This window comes from Hyaena hyaena, unplaced genomic scaffold, assembly GCF_003009895.1.
Source record: "Hyaena hyaena isolate Hyena2069 unplaced genomic scaffold, ASM300989v1 scaffold_46, whole genome shotgun sequence".
Taxonomy (NCBI): domain Eukaryota; kingdom Metazoa; phylum Chordata; class Mammalia; order Carnivora; family Hyaenidae; genus Hyaena; species Hyaena hyaena.
The window spans coordinates 2,940,335-2,962,286 of record NW_024080678.1 but is presented as its reverse complement, the minus strand read 5'-3'; the positions used below and the strand labels follow the sequence as shown (position 1 = coordinate 2,962,286).

General features: G+C 50.0%; 1 protein-coding gene across 2 annotated transcripts in view; it reads right to left on the bottom strand.

Annotated features, from left to right (window-relative positions):
* Window positions 1-372: 372 nt before the first annotated feature.
* Window positions 373-21,952, bottom strand: part of SYN3 (synapsin III) — a 432,592-nt gene continuing 411,012 nt past the window's right edge. For both annotated transcript variants that reach the window (XM_039230445.1, XM_039230444.1), the window contains 5 exons: window positions 20,496-20,598; window positions 16,035-16,169; window positions 15,079-15,166; window positions 9,049-9,340; window positions 373-5,947 (listed from right to left, as the gene is read on the bottom strand). In XM_039230445.1, the coding sequence (XP_039086376.1) occupies window positions 5,815-5,947; window positions 9,049-9,340; window positions 15,079-15,166; window positions 16,035-16,169; window positions 20,496-20,598 (751 nt within the window). In that variant the 3' untranslated portion in view covers window positions 373-5,814. The remainder of the gene's footprint in view (window positions 5,948-9,048; window positions 9,341-15,078; window positions 15,167-16,034; window positions 16,170-20,495; window positions 20,599-21,952) is intronic.

The window sequence follows — 21,952 nt, the reverse complement described above, 5'->3', positions numbered from 1 at the left end:
CACCCTTTCTTCATACAAAAGTGTTTGCAGAAGCCTGATTTATAAGAAGAGAAGGCAAGCTAGGGGTGGGTGCATAGACACCCACCTGCTCAACCCACCTCCTCTCTCTGCAGCACTTTCCCAGGCTCTGTGGTGATTCTTCTGGGCTCTGAAGCAGCATTTTGGATAACCTTGGGGTTATAGGGACTCTTGTTTCTGGCTGCTTCTGGAGTGGAGTTATGATTTTTTTCCTGTGTTTGCAACACTTGGTACCTAATTTGTAATCTAAGTAGATGACCTCTTTCAACAAAGTTTCACTGCTTTGAGCGCTGGTTAAGTACTTGTTCTTCAAAGGTAGCCTCTTACTATTGGAAGAGCATTTTGCTTTTAAGATTTAAAATACACAAAACTCAAGATTTATTCTTCATACAAGAAAAAGGCCAAACACAAATATCTTATCATACAATATAGAAACATGCTGTCATGACAAATAAAAATCTGAATCACAACCCAGGAATAAAACACTATTAGTATCTGCAGACAGTATCTAGGAATATTGCCGACGTCTTCCCCCTTTTTAAAAAATCTGTTTTGCATATAAGGAAATGGCTTGGAATGTTATATGCTGCAAGAATATTTTGAGTCCTACATAGTCCTGAAAATATTTTTTTGCTACACATATAGTCTTTATTTCCATCACAGTGAAGAAAATTCAGTCAGTACTAGGATTTTCTAGAGGCCATGTCACCTTTAGTAGCATAATGTGTATAGGCAAAGGATTGGGGCTTTGATAGTTCTTTCTGTGGTGTTTTGTAATATCTGAGCTACAGGACAGTGTTTTAAACAGTGTCCACTAGATGCTGTGTGGCTTTAACTGGGTCTGGGCTGAAAGAATCACTCGAAGCTTCGGTGGGCCCAAGTATACCCTTCTCTCCCTCCGCACCCCTCTGTGGCCATCTGCGGTGTTAGGTTTACACTGTGTGGTGTGTGTGCAGCGAGAGGATGTAGTGATGACCAGAAGCACCAAATCCTATAAAACAATAAGTTTGCAAAATACCCTTTTTGAACGGTCCTTGAGAGGTCCGGGAACAGTGCTGGTGTCCCATGGACGCAGGTGCTCCTTCCCGACACCTCAGCTGGGACTTCCTGGCCAGTGTGACACAGCTCTTAATTGAGAGTATGTGCCATACACCTAAATCCTCCAGTAGTTGGTTCTAAATTCTTAAAGTAGCCTCAAAGCTGTCCCTCTTGGATAGCTACATTTATAGTTAGCAGCTTGTAAAACCCTACGTTCTCTTCATTAGGCTGAGACTGTGGAACTTCATATATTGCTGGTGTGTCATGAGCATGAAATCACGCTTTGGCAGCAGCACCTCCACTGCGTGACTCTCTGACCATCACTGAGAATATAGTGGTGGAAGCAAGCTCGTTCAGAGCGCCGCGGTTAGCGTTTTGCTAAGATGCCGTTCTCCATTGGCTTGTGGCCTCAACGGCCTTCTGTGGCCCCGTATCTTCCCCTTTAGTTATTTTCATTAACGGGAGCTTGCCCTTTCTGTCCCCCTTCTCTTTATAAATGAAAACTATGGTTTGACAAGGCTGGACATCAAATCATGGGAAGTATCCTCCTTCCGATGTCAGGTTTGGGGATTCCTCATGTAAAAGCAGTTGAATTCTGTCCCCTCTCACTCTGGCATGGTGCTCCAGTTCCTGCCATCACTGCTTAGCCCTGTATCTCTGTAATTCTCATTCCGATGGAGTTGACCACTCCTCTGCTCCCTGTGCCGGGGGCTGGCACCAAGGCTTGCTTTTCTCCTTCCCTGGGCAGTAGCTGCCAAGAGCCAACTTGCTTCTGCCCTGGACTCCATGAAAGACCGTAGACAAGATACTTCAACTATGGGAGTTTGGAAATGGAAATTACAGGCGGGAGGACCAATCAGAACACCGATGATGGAAAACAAAAGGGATTTCAAAGGATTCTCACACACGCAACTGTAGAAGGAACATTTCAGTTTTGATTGGTCATCTTCCTCTTGGCTGAGGCCAGTCGAGAAAGAGAGAGAGAGAGAGAGCTCTGAACCCAGCATTGAAGAGTCCCAGTCTCATCTCGTTGGGCCACGTATGTTGTCTGTGGAAACACAAGGGAGCCTCTGTGCCCTTTATCACTGTGTTTGGTTAATGGACCGATCTGACTCGCTTGTTGCCCAAACTTCCAATTCGTCTCCAACCAAACCCCAAGTGGCTGCCTTCTCTCAGAGTCTAAATAGAAGACTCAAAAGTCTGAATTTCATCAGTGACTGCGTGGGAGTTGGGGATAGCATTTGACACCTGCCAGTACAGTTAGTAACTAGCCAGCGTGCTCTCCAGGATAAAGAAAAACATGTGATACGAGAAAAGTGCTCTTAGGCCCTGAGCTCTTCCTCCATGTAATTCAGCCACTGCTTGGATCTGCCAGGCTGCCTTAACTGGCCTGAACTCTGACTGACCTTTCACTGGCGCTAAACACTGAAAGCAGAACGAGGCACTGACCTGCTTTATGCAGCCGAATAACACACAGGCTGTCTGTTCCCCAGAGCTGGGAGGGGTGGGGTTCCAGAAGGATGTGGCATATCTGCGGGACAGGGCTGCTTGTAAAGCTCTGGTGTGTGCTGCGTGCCGTGTCTGGATGGGGCTCCTTGGTCCTGGGTCTTTGCTGTACGAGCCTTGGCATCGCCCTGGTCTGCATGCTACAGCCTCTTGGGCTCCCAGCCGTGGTGGCCCTGAGGCCACCTCTCCTCCGTGGCCATGTGTATCATGAGGGATGCCTCATGGTCCCCGATTCTGCTCGCTCCCATTCCTTTTCACACTCAGTTTAGAATCTGAGACCTCTTTCTGAGGCTAAAAAAAAAAAAAAACCGCCATAGATTTTCTTCAGTTTATCTCATTCTAATAGGTGGGTTCAATTCTGTTCCTGGGCAAGTGACTTCCTCATGCTGATACTTATACACACAGCCCTTTTCTCCATCCGGATCACTTTGTGTACATTTCATTAGTTTCCTAGTTTTCTAGGAAGGCCAACCTAAAACATGTCCTGAACACATGTGTGCCGAGGAACGTGCCCTGAGCTTGACTCATGCAGCAAATTCACGAGGTACCCACGCCGGCTCTGATGAAAACATCAGAAGGCAGCTGGTGTTCAGGCTCCCGGGCTGTGCTACTGTATTTGTTACTGTGTGACTGGAGGCCCTTCCTGCCCCACCAGCAGGGACTGAACGTTAGGAGGGAGTGTGTAATGATGGGGAGACAACAGGTAATGGAAGGGCAAGGATATGCATGTTCAGTGTCCCTGGGAGGCTGACTTTACACCTAATTAAACTACAGCTCTGTCTGACCGTGGAGGGAGGAGGAAGACCTGGGCCGAGGTATTTTCTCTGGCTGGTGGCAGTGTCCCCTGAGGCTGCACCCTTAAATCCCCACTCATGGTGCTACACCCTTAGCACCCGTGTTTCAGCTTCACCAAGTCAGCCTGGAAGATGCCAGTGTTTCTTTGGGTCGAAGTTGTGAAACGAAGCAAAAACCAAACCACCTGTCAAAATCTCTACAGAGTGACTCCTTTCCTCCCTTCTTTTTGCCCTTTCCCATTGAAAAGCGTCACAGCTATTAAAGGTTAAGTGTTTGGAAAGGACGTGTGCTGGTCTATGTGAGGAAACAGTCCATTTTGGGGGTCTCTGCAAGCCCGTTCCTGGTCTCTACATTCATACTCAGACCAGTGGGGAAACTGACTCAAATGTGCCAGTTATAAAATAGTGTTATGTCGCAGATCCCGTATGTACATGGTTATAAAAATCAGGATGCCTGGCATGAAAAAGAATTTATGCCGCTGTAGTTGGGGTGTCTGGGAGTTATAGCTTAAATGTTGAGATGTTTTTACAGTCAAAGGACAGAAAAGTGGGAAAATGTAAGCCACACAGTCACTGTTGATGGAGCCACTAGTTTTGCTCAGCGAAGGAGTGGGTTCCCCGGCTGTGAAGCACCCGCACCAGTACTGTTCTCCTGCAGGGGCCTTCCCACCCAGCTCAGCGCAGGGCTGCCGGTCTAACTTCAGCGTGCATGCACAACACTTGGGAAGACTGACAAAGACACGGGTCTAGGCCTCATGACCAGAATTCTGCCTCCTTTGCTCTCAATTAAAGCTAGTTGTGCCCACACTTTGAGAAACTTTGTGCAGCCTATGGCCACTCTGTTGTGTGTTTCGGGTTGTGTTTTATTACTAAGTGAGAATCAGGTGACCTTGACTTTTTCCAATCGTGATCCCCAATGTAGAAGAGCAATGGCTGCCTTAGGTGTTTTTTGTGCTCCTGATCTCCCCAAACATGCCTCCACGATGTCACACCTTGCCCTATAATTTGTCTCTGCTCCTTTATTCAGAATGTAGCTCCAGGCCAAGGACACTTTCATTGTTACCTCCCTCTCTCCTTCTCTGTGACCAGGGAGGGGGAAGACGTGCCTCCAGTTGCAATGTAGGCTGTAAGGGGAGCATGTGGTGGCTATGTTCTAATGTCCTGGGCTCTTTTGGGGGCCAGGAGGCTGGTTCTGGCATATACAATGTTTCTAGCACCGGGTGCGTGGTGATTTGGGGGTAGCCCTGCACCCCATCTGCTCATGGGAAGCAGTCTGATGTAGGGAAAGAGCTTTGGAAAGGGAGCCAGGGCATTTCCCAGCTCCGCAGCAAACTTGTTCCGTCAAATAAGCCTGGGTGAAGCAAGGTTCAATCTTGCAGGAATTCTGAGAGCCTCTGACATGTAATGTGTACTGCCCATCTCAAAACAAGAAGTACAAAGTATTTACCAAACATATTTGACCACAGGACCCTTTCATAACTGAGTAACCTACCAAAGGCTTGCTGTAATGGTGAAATGCCAACCTGGAAGTTACCGCCACTGTGCTTTCTCAGCCCGTGTTATTGAGCTCCTGATTCTCTCTGGTTCCTCGTATACCCTCGAGGAGGGAACTGCATTTTGGGGTGAATTCAGAGAGTCCTTGGTGGTGTAACGCAGAATGGGTGGAGGAACCATGACCTGACTCCTTCCTTGGGAAGTGGAGGGCATCTTCTTCCTCTGGGAACTAGGGATGATTCGTAGAAGAACCTGCGGTCTGCTCTTGGCTGTCCAATCTGGGGGTGAGCAGTCCTTCAAGACGTCCTCTCTGTTGTCTTCTGAAAGGCCCCGCTTATCACACACGATCTGATTTCCTTCCCCGGTTCTCATGATCCCACTGGGGGCCACATGTGATGGACTTTTGCCATTCTGGTCTGAGGGGTGATCTCTCGAGCCTGGATGGCGCTAGCGTGGGTAGGTAATATGTTCCCCTGGCTGGGTTTTTCTCCTTTTGTTTGCAAAACATGGTCAAAAGATTATTGCCTCCTGTGTTGCTGAGGTCCGACTATAGCGTCTGCATTTGATGGAGGTGAGGCAAGGCCTGGAGGGGGCCTTCACCGGAAGGCGAGCAAAACACTAACAAGAAATGTGAAAACTAGCCACACACAGACATTTCACTTGGTTATCTGAGGCAGGGGAGCAAGCATCTGGGTGGGCAGGGTGATGTGATGCCTTTAGGGCCTGATTTGAGGAACCCGGAGGCTCTCAAAGGCCCACCACTCATTTGGACGATGATGCTGGAATGTCATGGTAAAGGGAAGTGGGGACACATACAGATACTCAGTTCCTGGACCAAAGGCATTTAGAGAGTATATTCTCAGGCCCTCCATTCTGCTCCCATCGGGAACCAAGGCTGAGAAGGAGGAGAGGCAGGAAAAGGGAGAGTATAACAGAGCCCTCCCCTGACGTAGCGCAGACAAGGTTAGTCAGAGAACAGGCTGGCGAAGGACTTCCTCAGGTTGCGGATGGTTTCGGCCTTGGCTTCGTCTTCACTTGGGGTCCCGCGCTGGGAGGTGTCAGATGTGCTGAGGCTGGTAGTCAGGGACTGGGATTTGCTGAAAGAGAAAGGCAAAGAGGGTTGGGGGCGACAAGCCTGGGAAGCGAGTCACAGGGCCTGCCCGGAAGCCAGGCTGGGGGAGCCCAGTCATCACAACGACGGGTTCCTGACTGGAAACCGGGCATCCCAACGCTTGTCTGATGCTGAGTGCATCACACACATTCTATAACCTGCAAGGTGGTTATCGGTATCCTCCAATTTTAGGGGCAGAAATTGGTGCTCACAGCGAGTAACAGGGGCGCGCCCAAGGATCACATTCATTCCAGCAAGCTGGGCTGCCTGGACGGCAGGTGTTACCAGACTGCTGCCTGGCCAGGCTCCTGCTTACGTGCACCAACACGTGGGGCCAACTGTGAAGTGCGGTATCAGCATCAGGTGGTGGCTGCGCCTCCTGGGCTTTCTGGTACAAGTTCAGGAAACTGGAGGTCAGTGTTCTGGACCCCACTCTGCCATCTGACCCTTCTGGCCTCAGCAAGTGGAGTATTGCTCGGGGCCTCCTTCACCTCCTCCGTTAAAAGGGAGGGCCGGTCTAGCCCGCCCTCAGGCCGGTCATCTTCTGTCACTCGGCTTCACTTCCTGCCTTTTCCCTGAAGAGTTTGCTGGGCCTGCTTTGGGATTCTCAGGGTGTCCACCGTTTGAACCTCTGTGCCAGCCTAGTGCTAGGTGACAGGGCTGTGGAGATGGCTGTGATTCGGGCCTGGAGCTCAGGAGGCTCAGGCTCTAGTAGTGGGGGTGACAGACACAGGGTGAGGTGATATACATAGAGCCCAAGTTTAAGACATTCACACGTGGTCTTGCCATTACCATAAAGAAACCAAAATCCTCTCCCAAATGGGGACTATCTTGTGCCCCTTTCTTATTCTACATGGGAACCAAATAATACTTTGAAACAATAAATCAGGAGACTTCATTGTTTCTAGCTGGATTATGATAGGGTCAGTGTCCAAACATGGCTTAAACCCCAAAGCCCTTGCCTGTCCTGTGATTAGCTGGGGTGCGTCCTTTTACGTGGTGAGAGTTTATCTCAGATACATTTATAAATGGCCAGTAGATTTTTAAGCACCAGCTATGTGTAAACTCAATCATAATAGCTCTATGGGGTAAGTACTTTTGTCCTCAGTTTGCGTGTGAGGAGGTAGAAGCACAGAGAGGTTGAGTAATGCTTTTTGAGGTCATGCAGCTTTTAAGTGGTAGAGCTGGGATTTGAACCCAGGCTGTCTGACTCTGAGTCTGTGCTGTCAACCACGATGCCATATTGCCTGGAGGGACACTTGCTAATATGCATCTAATTCAAAACACATTCATCCTTTGATCCTACAGTAGCATCGCTGGTATTTCCTCGACGGCTGAGCCTGTCCACACGAGAAACCGTGTGTGTTCAGGGTGGTTCACTGTGGGCTACTCTGTAAGTGTGAGAACCAGATTTCTGTCTGTGGTAGATTAGATTACAGCACAACTAGACAGTGGTACAGGATACAGCTGTGAAAAGGGGAAAATGTCAATGAATGGAGTGGAGGGACTTTAGGGTTTACTGTTAAATGTAAATGTAAAAAGCAAGGAGAATGGTGTGGATAGTGAGCACTGCTGTTTGTAAAACGGGGGGTGGGGGTGGGGGAGGGAAGCAACCTACATTTTTGTCCCTGCGAGAGGAAACACTGGAGGAATACACAAGGAACTAACAAGCGTGGTCACCTCTGGGTGACCTGCAGGGGGCAGGAAAGCACTGGTGGGAATGAGGTGGGAGGAAGGATTCTCAGTGTGTACTGTTGATATCGTTTAGGTCTGTGAGCCGTGGGAATGCATCACCCCTTCAGACATATCACAGCTAGCCCGATCCGTGGGCTGGGTGCCCTGTGTTCAATTCTAGCTCTTCCACTCACCAACAGTGGAGCTTCGGCAAGCAATTCATCTCCTCCTCGTTTGTAAAATGTGGATAATAATCGTTACTACTAAGCTTGTGAGAATTTAAAAAAAAAAACAAACCCAAGTGGGTGAAGCGCTTGGCAGGTGGTAAGTGGACAGCGGATGCTAGGAGTGAGGTTTTGCTTATGCACATTGGTGCCTGGCGCTGAAGGAGGGGAGGGGCTTTCTCAAGAACACACCTGGGACTCCCGGACCTCAAAGCGAGAGGCGGGCTTCAGAGGGAAGGGGGCGGGTGTGTGTGTCGTGATGTGTCGTTTACAGACATGACGTGACTGCAGAAGTTCCTCCTGGGGTTGAGCCTTTTGCCGTGTGCTTTGGAGGTCCTCTTACCAAGAGTCTATGTGGCCATGTAGGTTGCTTTGGTCAAAAGCACGTGACGGGATGAAATGACATTGTGTGGCTTCAAGGCTGGGCCTCCAGAGGCCTTGAAGCTTCTACTTTTGCTCTTCTGGGATGGGATTCTACCCTGCGAGGAAGCTGGGCCCAGCCTGCGGGAGTGTGTGGCCCATGGAGAGAGAGGCCCCGCTGACAGCAGCTGTGTGGTAAGGAAGGCCGTCTCGGACCATCCAGCCCCAGTTAAGATGCCAGATAACCACAGCCACAGGAACGATCCCAGGAGGGTAGCGTTGCAGGTTTTAGGAAATAAAAATACAACATGCCCACTTAAATCTGAATTTCAAATGAAAAACAAGTCCTTTTTTCAGTGTAAGTATATCCCATGCTATGTTTGAGGGTATACTTACACTCAAAATAATTCATCGCTTATCGGAAATGCAAATCTCACTGTGGCTCCAGTATTTTACCTGGCAACTCTACAGGAGAGACCAGCAGAAGAATCCCCCAGCTGAGCCAGACTCAGAATAAATTGCTGGACCAAAAAATTATGAACAAAGAAAATGGTCATTTTCTTAAGCGGCGGTTTCGGGGGAGTTTGTTACGCAGCAAGGGATAACTGATGTGTACGTATCTGGAGGGTCATGGTGGGAGCCAAGCAGTACTCTGACCTTCTGGACCCCACCTGCCATCCAGGTTCCATCCTCCAGGCCTCCGACCCATTGAAAATCTGGGTGAGGCCTCAGTGGGTCTTCCTTTGTCTCCCAGTCACTGCACCTGAGTCGGCCCAGCTCTGCCCACACTACCATCCCCCCACACCCTGCCCAATCCCAGAGCACCTACTTGAGATGAGGGTGGGGTGGTGCTGGCTTCTTGGACTCTTCCCCCTGTTGGGAGGCACTGCGGCCTTGAACGGGGGGCCGGGGCTGTGAGGCGAGGGGGGCGCCTGGCTTGGCTGCCTGGTTTGGAGAACTCCCGCTGGATGCCCGGGCCAGCTGTGGTGAGCCTGGTGATCTCTGCTGCTGTGGAGACCCCGATGGGGGGCTGAGGGGCTGCTGGCCTTGCGGGGAGAGCCTCTGTTGGGAGGGGCTCCCGGATCGCGGGGGCTGAGGAGACTGAGTTTGGCGAGGACCCCCTACAGGGAGAAAAATTATTACATTCAAGTTTTTCTTAAGATAAATATAGCTGTGCACAAATATTGCTTCAAGGATGTTCACTGCAGTGTTTTTTGTAACAGTGAAAAGCTGAGAACAGTATAAATGCCCAATCGGAGAACTGATCAGGAGTATTAAGATACATCTGTGTAATGGAATATGCTGTGGCCATCATATATGATGTGGCAGAATACATTAAATGATATAGAATATTGTTGATAATATATGCTAAATACATACTGGGAAACAAAAGGAAGTTTATAAAACAGAACATATGGTTTTATTCCATTTTAGCACATATATATACAGCTATGTAAAAAATAAAGACTGGAGGGGCACTTGGGTGGCTCAGTTGGTTAAGCATCTGACTTTGGCTCAGCTCATGACCTCATGGTTCATGCGTTTGACCTCTGAATCAGCCTCTCTGCTCTCAGCTCAGAGCCTGGAGCTTGCTTCAGATTCTGTGTCTCCCTCTCTCTCTGCCTATCACCTGCTAGCTCTCTGTCTCTCAAAAATGAATAAAAATGTTAAAAAATTAATTAAAAAAGGACTAGAAAGTTGTGTCTACTCAAACCAGTGTGTCTGTAATGTGCACATGTATCACTGGGGATCTTGTCAAAATAAAGACTAGGACACAGCAGGTCCAGGAAGTCATGGACTGCATCGTGCCCCCCCACACCCCTCAGTTCATGTTTTGAAGTCCTCATCCTCAGTGTGACAGTATTTGGAGACGGGGTGCTAAGGGAACAAATTATTGTTAAATGAGGTCATAAGGGTGGGGCCGTCATCTAATAGGACCGGTGTCCTTAGAAGAAGAGACAGAGACCCAGGGCCACACAGAGGAAAGGCCATGTGAAGACAGTAAGAAGGCGCTGTCTGCAAGCCATGCAGAGAACTTTCGACCCTGCCGGCACCTTGATCTTGGGCCTCTCGCCTCCAGAACTGCGAGAAGGCAAATGACTTTTGTTGAAGCCACTCAGTCTGTGGCATTTTGTTATGGCGACCCAAGCAGACTGCTACAGGCGGGGTCCGGGGTTCTGCATTTCTAGCAGGTTCCCAGGTGATGCTTTTGCTCACCATGCTTTGAGTAATGAGTCACTGCTGAATGATTGCAAAAGTGGTGGGGTTAATTCTCTTTCTATTGTTCACAGAAGTTTTCCTCACTGAAGATGCATTACTCTGGAAACAATGGATTACCCCTTCCTTTGTGACAGTACTTTAAACTTTTCTAAGAACTTTCAAAGGCAACATGTCATTTGATCTAGAGAGAGGCTGGTAGGGAAGGCACCATCCTTCACGTCACATACAGCTGGGAACTGAGCCTCCTCAAGTTCTCCTAGCAAGAAAGGAGTAGCTGCAAAGAGCTCACAGGCGCTTGGCTTCTCCCTCTCACTGCACAGGGCATGTAGAATTTCACCTACAAGCAAAGGGGCATCACAGGCTTGGGGACATCTTGGCCACCCAGAAATGACTTCGAAGGGATTCCAAGGCCCCAGGCAAGCAAGGCGCTCTCTTCTCACCTGCGAAGCCTGAGTGTCAGGGTTGCTGACCGTGAATTGTATTTTGCCAAAACGGACTGGGACCTGCTCTGAGGAGAGTGGGTGCCCCACGGCTCTCCTTGCTGTGCTCTGTTGAGGTCACTGTAGACAGGTTAGGAGACTGCGAGTTCAGAGGGGCTGGAGGCCATGTCTGTGGCCCTTTCCTAATGCTGACGTCTATAAGTCCTACTGAGCACACCTGAGTCCCAGCCTTGGGTTGGGACTTATCATCATCCCCATTTTTAGAGAGAAGCCGAGTCCCAGATATACTGCGCCTTGCTCAAGGTGTTACTTCTAATAAGGGGACGAGCCAAGATTCAAACCTCTATCTCAATGACTCAAAAGCTCTGTTTTGTTTTCTCTTTTTTCCTTAAACAAACTAACAAACAAACAAAACCTCAAACACAAATCACAAAGCTGTGCCAGGCAGGGCTGCCCTGAGTCTTCACATGTTTGTGCAAATGAAGAAAAGGTGCTTTCCTCCAGGGGAGGACAGCTCTGAGCCGGGTGCAGGAGGAGGTGGGACTTGACTTCTGCTGACCTCTGCCCTCAGACGTCATTGCAGCTGGCACATTGCAGAGGTGCCTGCATGTCTGGTGGCCATACTGGCTCCCAGAGCCTGAGTTCTTAACTCCCGTCTTGCGTTAACTTGCTATGTGGCCATGAGTAAGTCAATTTTCGCTGGGTTTCTGGGCCCCTGCTTGTAAAATGAGGCCCTCGGACCAGCCACCAATATCCCTCCCCAGTGAACATTCTTGTAAGGCGGATGCAGCACTTTCTACATTGGATTGAAGTATCGATTTAGCAACTGATTGCACATGGCCTTGATTTGCCATTCGCAGCTTTTGTCACTGTATGTCCCAGTGGATTGGAGAACCCACTGATCTCAAACACCTATAGGGCCAGGCAGGTACATAAATAAATGAAGCAAGGAAGTGTCCAAAAAAGCATATGACTTCAAAATTTTTCCTTGGGATAAAAACACAGTTCAGAGAACTCTTTCTCTAAAGAGGTGCAAGCTAAAGAAAATTGCACTTGACGCTACATCCCTGTGAAAGAGATAATAGGGAGGAGGAGGGCTAGAGGTGAATTGCGGAGTCCTGTCGTTCAAGGGGACCGCAGTGACCACAGGTCAGCGGACAGTTGCTGAGGAGGAACACAGACACCTTGTTTCTAGAGCTGCTGCTCTATCAAGAGAACCTGGGAATGGAAATATTTGTGCAAAAGCTCCTGATGTCTTTTTTTTTTTCTTAAATAGTTTACTGTCAAGTTGGTTTCCATATAACACCCAGTGCTCATCCCAACAAGTGCCCTCCCCCATGCCCATCACCCCCTTCCCCTCTTCCTCACCCCCCTCAGCCCTCAGTTTGTTTTCTCAATGCTGGCTTACTCTTTTATGTTTGAAACCCACTTTAGGTCAGGAGCGCCTGGGTGGCTCCGTCGGTTAGGTGTCCGACTGTGGCTCAGGTCATGATCTCACAGTCTGTAAGTTCGAGCCCTGCATTGGGCTCTGTGCTGACAGCTCAGAGCCTGGAGCCTGCTTCAGATTCTATGACTCTCTCTCTCTCTGTTTTTCAAAAATAAATAAACATAAAGAAGAAAAGACCCACTTTTATCAGGTCAAAGAAAACATCTGTTTTCTACTTTTATCTTAATTCTCCCCGTCCTGTCTTCTACCCTGAGGCCAACACTATTTTGGAAAATCTGGATCCTCATTCATTCATTTATTAACTCTTTGTTGAGTTCCTATTATGCACCTGGGATTCCTCAAGAGACACTGCTAATTTCTCTCAACTTCTTGGCAAAGCAAACACTTCTGTATTTTTCATTTCAGCACACATAGAAAACCATTGACTTATACAGAGAAAGTATTTGCTGAAGCACAGGTTTGGTGCTAAAATAATTATGAGGTTCACTAAAAGAAAAGTTCACTTTTTATGGTGAGTTCAAAAACAAGTTAATTAATTAGCCTTGTTATTTTTAATCCGAATGTTAATTCAATGAGCGTGTGCTTTAATGATCTTAATTGGCTTTATACGGAATGTTTTTCAACTCGCTAAAAGTGTGTTTAGCCTCATGTCCCTTAAAATAATATCTCTTTATCAAGCATGTCTGTACTCTGGGCCCGAGAGGAAACCAGAATACAGTAGCTCTCTGTTTTAAAAGTGCTCTGTTCAAATGTGTTTTAAGAAGTAAGTCCTGGGGCAGAGCGGGAAAGGAGAGGGCAGAGCAGAGACCCAGCCAGGAGCCTTGCAGGGGGATGAATAAATCATTTTTGAACACTTATAATGACAGAATTATCGCCCGGCAGGAGGGCACTGGGGCTGCTTTATTTTTAAGGACTGTTAAATGTAAAGATCATTAAGAACGGCGTGTATATTTTAATTGTTAATAAGACGTGTTATTGACAGTAAGTTTTTAAAGTAAACGTTACATAAATAGTTATTGATAGTAAACTATTAGCAGTAAGAACTAGTACCTACTAAGCATCAAAGCATTCCCTTGTGTCGGACACCTTGCTACTTGCCTCACCTACATTATGTCTTGGAGCCCGTCACTAAACAGAGGAGCTGTTATATCAGTGTGGAAACCAAGGCTCAGAGAGAGCATGGAACTTGCCTAAGACCGTAAAGGTACTGAGACATACAGGTGGGTTCAAAAACACACTTGTTGGGGCGCCTGGGTGGCTCAGTCGGTTAAGTGTCTGACTTCTGATCAGGTTATGATCTTGCAGTTTGTGAGTTCGAGCCCCGAGTTGGGCTCTGTGCTGACAGCTCAGAGCCTGGAGCCTGCTTCTGATTCGGTGTCTCCCTCTCTCTCTCTACCCCTCCCCTGATCGCACTCTGTCTCAAAAATAAATATTAAAAACAAAAACACATTTATCTGCTTAGAGAAGAATCCCTATGTCCACGTAGTTATACAATTTCCCTTTTCTTAAATACTTTCTGCTTTTCTGAGGAGAGAAGCAGACATAGGGAAGATGGATGGGGTGCTTTAAGACTGTGGAAGAGGAAGCCATTTAACGCCCAAGGCCGATTTTTCCAAGAAACAATGACTACGTTACTTTGATAAAGGCAACTGGAAAGGCTACAAAATGTGAGAGTGAAGCTTTTTCTTCTGACAGGTTCTCAGCAGATCCTTAAAAAGATTGCCGTGAAGCTGCCTGGCGGGCTTCTTGAGGTAGAGCCGCCCCGGAGCTCCCAGCTGGCGCTAGCTAGAGCAGTGAACGTGTCTGTCGTCTGGAAGGTTCTGACTGCAAGAGAGGCGGCGGGTGGGTCTTCCCTCCAGGCCCTGCATGTGAGATCGCGCAGACCGTGACATTCCGTGAGAAAGTTAGTTATTGCCAGCTTCCTCTCATAAACTCATCAATAGTTTATCCATTCTCTAATAAATGGCGGCATTTAGACAGTAATGCTGGAATATTTTTTGAGGAAGAATAATTTCAATTGACAAAATTATATATAATATTCTGTTTTTCTTTCTCACTCTGGCTGGTTGGCTCATAAATCTATAACCAGGCACCACTAGTGACAAAGAAACAGACACTTGCGGGGCGCCTGGGTGGCTCAGTTGGTTGAGTGTCTGACTTCAGCTCAGGTCATGATCTCAGGGTTCGTGGGTTTGAGTCCTGCATCAGGCTCTGTGCTGACAGCTTAGAGCCTGGAGCCTGCTTGGGATTCTGTGTCTGCCTCTCTCCCGCTTGTGCTCTCTGTCTTTCTCTCAAAAAGTAAATAAACATTAAAAAAAAAAATAAAAAAAGAAACAGACAGTTGCTCAAAGACCTGAAAGGCCAGATTTGTAAACCTGCATTTTCTTGTGCTTCCTTAGGCAAAGCCTCAATGTCCTCCTCTGTAAAACAGAAATACTGACATTTTTCACGGGGGACTTATTAGGAGACAAAAAAAAAAAAAAAAAGGAAAGTAGAGGGGAAAGTCCCTTGCAGGGTGCTGGCACCTATGAGGCACTCAGTGACTTCACCTGTCTTCCCTTCCTTCATTCCGACTCATCAGGGTGACCTCACATTCTCACTCATTCTGCACAGAGTGAGTGCACATACTCTGTGTATAAACTGTTAGGATGGATTTTTCTGGAGTGCCTTCTGGAAACCACACAGGGATCCCTCCGTGCATTTTGACATCCTCACTATATGATTTCTCTTGCTGACTGGTCGTGGGGCTTACCTTGTGTGGGTGGGCGTGTCTGGGGCTGTCCGAGGGGAGGTCCCAGCTGGGCTGGCCCGGGCGATTTTGCTGGTTTCGTCTGTGGAGCCTGGAGCAGGAGAGAAAAGAGGCCTGTTGGGATTGCCCCAGCCGTTTGCTTCCCGGTGGGAGGGCATGACTTATAAAGATCTTTTTATTATTGGAGTAAAACTTACATAAAGTGCATGATTCTTAAGTGCACGGCATAGTGGATTTTTACATGTGTATACATCCGTGTAACTACCACCCAAGTCAGGACAGAACCTTCCAGGGGGGATGGCTGCCCCATGCCCCTTCTCAGCCAGCAACCCCCTCCACTAGAACCATCCTTCCCACAGCTATTACCATGGATTTGTTTTTGTGGGAGAAGGCGGGGGACAGGTTTTGAGATTTGCTTTTCCAGAAAGCTGAGAGCTAGCAAATTCTTTGGAGAATGAGCTGGTAATCCGCGGTGAGAACCCTGGAAGGGAGCAGCTATGTGGGAGCTTGTTGAGGTTGGGGCGTGGAGAAACAGAAGGCACAATGGTCTCTATTGAGTGGGGCCCTGGGAACACACAAAGGGCATGTGTGTATACACACCCGTGCGTGCACGCACACATACACCCACATGCGCCCCGCCGCTCCCTGCGCAGGCCCAGGAAGGAGGGCACAGAGGGACAACTGGCTTATGTTCATAATCTCTGCCCACCAGTGCAGCTGTGACAAAGCTTTCCTCCCTCTGATGGTGGACGGAGGAAGGTCTCCTCGGAGCCTCCCAAACTCCGCTGTCCGGAGCAGGGTGCAAGCTGTCCAGGCCAAGCCTCAATCCACACCCCATTCCTTTCTCCCCAGAGTGCTTCCATTCTAGGGGGATACCCTTTGATCCAGGGGCTCCCCATTCCCAGAGAGCCCAGTACTTCTCTTGGCTACAGTGTCTCCCGAGCTCCCGGGAATCTTACCCAAGGCCTCAGGGGCGAGGGCACTGTGCTCCCTGGTATTAGGAGTTGGCTCATTTTGGAGACAACGAGGTCGGCCATCAGCTGTTTGTCCTCTTCCACGTGCTCTCCAATCAAGGGCATTGAGCTGTCCATCACCTGTGGGAGAGAAGGGAGGCCTGTGGAAGTGCTTCCCAGGAGGGCTGGCTCGGCTCGGGACACAAGTGGCCACTAGATGGTGATGTTGTCCACGCAAACACCCAGCCCGGCGCCTCCAGCTGGGAACGACTCCGGTGGAGACACCCGGATCCCTGCAGTTCAGCCTAAATCAACTCTCTGGATTCAGTTCAATTAATTCAGCCTACATTTGTTGGGCTACAGAAATGTGACCAAGGGCCAGGGAGCCTTTGCTGACCTTTTCTGCTCTTTTCTTCGGGGAGTCAGTCTCCGCCCCCTCCTTTCCCACCTTGGCTCCTGCCCAGGCTTGGGGCAGGCCTCCTGAACTTTGGCCCAAGGTCAAGGCTTTCCACAAGGCCGGAAGCAGTGAAGGTGGGGGCTCAATTATGGGAAAAAAAAAAAAAAAAAAAAGACATAGGCTGGAGTTGACCCAGGATTCAGAGAGAAGAGGGATGAGGAAAGGCCTGTTTTCAGACTCTGGGAGAACATATGCCTAGAGGGAACAGCCTGCTTCTCAAAGGAGGGAAAGTGCTTACATTGGGGAGGGGTCCTGAGAGATCCTATTTACTCATCCTGATTTTTTTGCAGATGGGGAAACTGAGGCCTAGTGATGGGAAGGGGCTTGGCCAAAATTACATAGGCCAACCATCCAGGTGATTCCCCAGGCCCGGGCAGCCGTAGAAGGTCTGGAAGGGGAGTCAGGCCGAGGTGGACTCTGTCTCCCTTCCCCCGCTGTAGGAATCCGGCCTGTTCACCCACCCCCACGCCCACCGAATGCGCTGCCTTGTTTCCGCTCTTCCCAAGCTCTGGATTCACCAGGTTCTCTCTTTGGACCAGGTCCTTGTATGTACCATTCTCTCCACTCCCTCTTTACTCAAGTCCTTCTCGTTCTTCAGGGAACACCCAGCTAAGCCCTTCTTCTCTGACTGAGCAACTTCCAACCGGCTGCTCATCTGTCCTCCCGCTGTCCTCACTTTGGTTGCCCCAGTGGGGAGCTCACCCATGGTGCTGACATCTCCTGGTTACTTGTGTCTTTCCAACCAGACTGTGCGTCCTTGGGGTCAGGGATGGGCCCTGTGTCCTGTTCCATAGTATGCCCTCAATAACCACAGTGGAGGGATGAGAGATCCTTGCAATAGGTCCTGTCCATATGATAAGGATTCTAATAAATGCTGTATTTTATTAAGCACTTACTATGTGTCAGGCACTGTTCCAGGCACTGGGAGTGAGGATCTCACACAAATCTCAGAATAGCTCTTGGAGGCAAGTACTATTAGTATCTTCATCATAATGATGAGGAAACTGAGGGTCAAAGAGGTACTAAGTTCAAGGACACATGACTAACAAGCCACGGTCCTTCCCTTTGTCAACTGAGCATTGAAATAGCTCTCTGGGGTGAAAATTGGGAATGGGAACCTGGAATCCAAGCCTGTGTTCTACTACTGACTTGGTGTGTGATCTTGGGCAGGTCACTTCCTCTGTGGGCCCATGTTTTCCTCAACGGTAAACTGAGGGGGCAGCTGTGAAGATGCTTCCGGCTGGGATGTTTAGGGCTCTGTGTGTCTAAAGTACCCAACGAGGTTGGGAAGCTGAAAACCAAACTTGAGGATGTGTATGTTGATTCTAGCACAGTCTTGAAAACTGTGCTCAAATTGAGCTCCCTGTGGGTTGGGCCTGAGTTCTCGGCTCCGCAGATCTCAGTACCCGGTACATAGACAGCCTCTTGGTCTATGTGGGCTGAACTGAGTTATAACTGTGGAGTCTGTCTCAATGTACACAGGCCTGTCCTTTCCCCCCCTGCCCCACCCACCCTTTTCTGTTCTGGTCTCTGCTTCCTACATTCCCTGCAGTGGAAAACAGCCACCACAAGGAACCTGAGGTCAGAGCATTTTGGAATCCCCATGGTGGACAAAACCAAAGGAAGTGGACACTCTGGTCTCCCCAGGGAAACATTTTTCCAGTGAGCAATATCATTCCCCGGACAGGCCATGGAGGACAAGTTCAAGGGTATTTCCCCCGAGTATTTCACTGTGAGGATCTTCACAAAACATGTCAAACAAATTTCATGTTCTCACCACAGAGGTGGCTGAGGCAAACAGTGTTTTTGGATCTCTTCTGCCTTTTTTTTCTTCTCAACTGGGGAAAAATACCTTTTATCTTCGTGGTAGCAAGTTCCCCATCTGTCTTGACCCTACCCCATCTGTCTTAAACCCAAAAGTGAGGGAAACAACTCTGCAATGTTTCTGAGATAAAAAACAATCTGAAAAGTCATCTTTTTTTTTTTTTTTCCTCTCCTGGAACATTTTGAGAAGTTGTTTTCTTGTTTTTTAAAGTCCAAACCCACTAATTTTGCTTTTTAAAAAAAAAATGTAAGAGGGCTTTCATCCCTGACCCTCTGAATGTCTGGAGGCAGGGAGCCTGGGCCCACGACTACAGACTTTTGTTTCCTAAGAACAAAAGTTGAGGAAACACATGATAGGCAGGAGCTCTCGGGGCACAGAGAATGCAAGAGAAAAGGGGCTACGCTCACAGGAGGGAGAGGAGGGGAGTCAAGGAGTCCTTCCTCCATGATTGCTGTTGCCTCTGGATGAAAGCTCTAGGAGGGAGGGTCCCTGCTACCATGTTCACTGTTAGATCCCCATCACCTGGCTTGGAGTCCGGCGCTCAGCACATGGGCTCAACAGTGAAGGATGATGAATGCCTGAGTGACACAGCTGAGGTCATGGCTGGTGGTCCCTGTGAGGAGATGCAGAGGCAGGGGGCCCAGGAAGTGTCTCAAGAGATGCAACGTCTCAGGCGGGGGTCCCTTGGTCAGCCCCTGGTCCAAAGCTCCCAGTGCATCCCCAGGAAGGCGGGGCACTCCTTCCTCTCGGATGCAGCCCGGCTCAGAAGCAAGTCTGTATGCCAGCACCGCTCCTGGCCCCTCCGATGCCTCCTCTGGGAAGGGGCTACTGGAGGAGTTTCAGCTACGGAGGGAAAGCGGTTCCTGGACTTGAGAGGAGAGCTGTTTTCCAGAGCAGGATGGAGCCTGCAGATATAGACACAACTCATCCTGGGGGCTTCCTGGCCTCTCTGGGGAGGGTGGAAGGACTGTGTCCATCCTGGGCTCCCTCCCCTTCACCTCCAAGGGTGGCCACTCCCTGGGCAGGGCACCGATGCCCTCCTGGCATGGCCGGCCGGCAGTAAACAGTGGGGCTCCCACCCATGGAGTCACCTGGTCCTGCCATGCTGCGGTCCAGGGGAGTGGCAGGCACGTGGGACCCGAGGACTGGCTGGCTCCTGTGGTCGTCCCAGCCATGTGCTTCCCATTAGCCGCCCACAACCCGGGGAGGGGGTGGCCGCAGGGCTCTCCCTCACGTGTCTTGGCCTTGTGTCAGCACCGCCCATCCGCTGTGGTTGGAGGAGAAGGCCACGGAAGGGGAGCCCTGGAAGGGGCCGTGGGGGGTGTGAATGTGGAGATGTTGGGGAGCAGCTGGAGAGAGAAGGGAGAACTCTGAGGCCAGAGGGACATTTTCAGGGAAAAGCAGTGAAGACCCACAGCTGTGGGGGGGGTGGGGGGGTGGGCATGACAGGGATGGAGGTGAAGGGGCCAGGAGGGGCGGGATGGGGAGGGTCCTGTATGAAGCTGGGGATTGTGGATTGGGGGAGGCATGGACAGGAAGTTGGAGGTGAAGGAATGTGTGGGGTCAGAGGTATGTGGGTAGGTGACAGTCCCTGAGCGCGGCAGGGGTTGTGGGACAGATTCTACCTGCGGCCCATCTCCAGCGTCTCTCTGACAATGACATTTCCCTACATCTTTCCTTCACTCACCCCTGCAGGGCTGACTTCCAGTGTCCTCCATTGCTGTGTCTCATCCTTCCTCCCCGCCAGCCTGCACACCCCATGTCTGTCTGGTTCACAGCTCTGTCCCCAGAGTCACACCCATGCCCAGCCTGGAGAGCCCCTAAGGACATGTTTGTTGAATGAACAGATGACAAACTCTGCATGGTGACTAGAGGACTGTGCCCTCCTTATACACCTGGACACAGAAAATTTAAGATGCTGAATGGGACACAATCTTGCTGACTCTGGGTCTGATGCTTTTCCGCTACCTTAGGCCCGTGGGTTGTCAAACTTCACATCCAGAGCCCAGAGACTCTAGATGCTGAGGAGGGTGGAGATGGGGAGAAGCCTCTGGAGCCACATGTGCCCAGGCCGTGGGCTGGGACACAGCTGACCATGCTGGAGACCACACTTGGATTCCTTCCCTCTGGCACCCCTGCCCAGGAGCTGGACCAGGCCAGGAGGACCTCCTGCTTCATGCCTCACCTCAATGATGTAATCTCTGCCGTCCTTGCTGTGGACGGCTTTGACAGCACAGATGTCCAGGCCGCCAAACATTTCTGAGCAGCTGTCCACCCACAGTCTGTACCTGCAGGGGTGGATTGACAGACAGTGAGTATGGGGGGAGAGGGCAGGAAGGGGGAGCAGAGAGAGAGAGAGAGGCGGGGACAGATAGGGAGACACAGAGAGGCACATGGACAAACAGACCACAGTACGGACAGTGACACGTGTGTATCCATTCAGAGATGGAGAGAGGTGGTCAGAAATAGCGAGACAGAGATGCAGTAAGAGAGGCAAAGACAGAGACACAGAGGGAGACAGAGAGGCAGTGGGAGAGACAGAATGGGTATACACAAAAAAAGCAGAGACATAGATGGACAGAGAGAGAGAGAGAGAGCCTGAATAGAAAGGGGGACAGGAAGCAGGAGAGAGGAAGGATGAGGGAATGAAAGGTGGGAGAGATCTCAGAGACCCGCCCTTTACCCCTACCCCAGGACCTTGCTGGCTCCCCAGTAGAGGAGAGCCTGTCCTGTCTCCATCCGGAGCCCTCCTGGCCACTCAGCCACTCTGGCAGCCCCTTTCCCTTGGGAAAGCTGCTTGAAGGGCTCAGCAATCCCTCCCAGGCCGCCCTCCCAGCCCCGGCGACCATGCTAAACGAGAGCTTAGGGGGACAAAGGGTGCATTCTCCCCGGAGCCTGGGGCGGGCAGGCAGGGGAGCCTGGCAGGCTGCTCTCGCGGCTGGGGCCTGGCCCTCTGGACCCAACGCTTTTGTTCCCTTTCCAGCCACTTGATGGCTGTAAGGCCAGTTTGCTTTGCAGAGGAAAGATCTCAACGCTGGACTTTGACCCTGCAACAAGGGGATGGTTGTATCTGGAGAAGCCTTCCCGGGCTTGCACTTGGCTTCCCTTGTGGTGGCTGGATTTGGGAGTCACAGGGGACTTTTGTCAATGTTCTCGCTTCTCTCCTCACCCTCCAGGGTCACCCGGGGCATTCCTGCTCTGAGATCTATTTGTGTCTCTGAGCCATGAGGCCTGGAATGAGGAGAGATCATGGCTGAAGTGCTCTTAGAACCGCTCTCTCATCTTAACTGCCAATGCCCATGGAGGCCCGGAGAGGAAGAGTGGCTTGGCCAGGCCACACAGCAAGACAGTAATAGAGCCAGGACTACATGGATCCTAACTCAGTTTTTGCATTCAGCTGTAGCAAGGAGCATGAGATCACAGAAGGAAAAGGAAGGATGGAAACTCATGGCTATTGAGCCCCTAGTAGGTACCAGACCTTCTGCGGGGGTTGACCCTTCTTTCTCTCTCTAACCCCAAGCACAACTTTGGCATGAAGCTTTAGCCCATTCTTACTGATGAGGAGGCTGAGGCTCAGAGAGGTTAATAAGTCACTGTACTGGCTTCCAAACCTAGATTCCGTCTGATCTCACAGATCAAGCA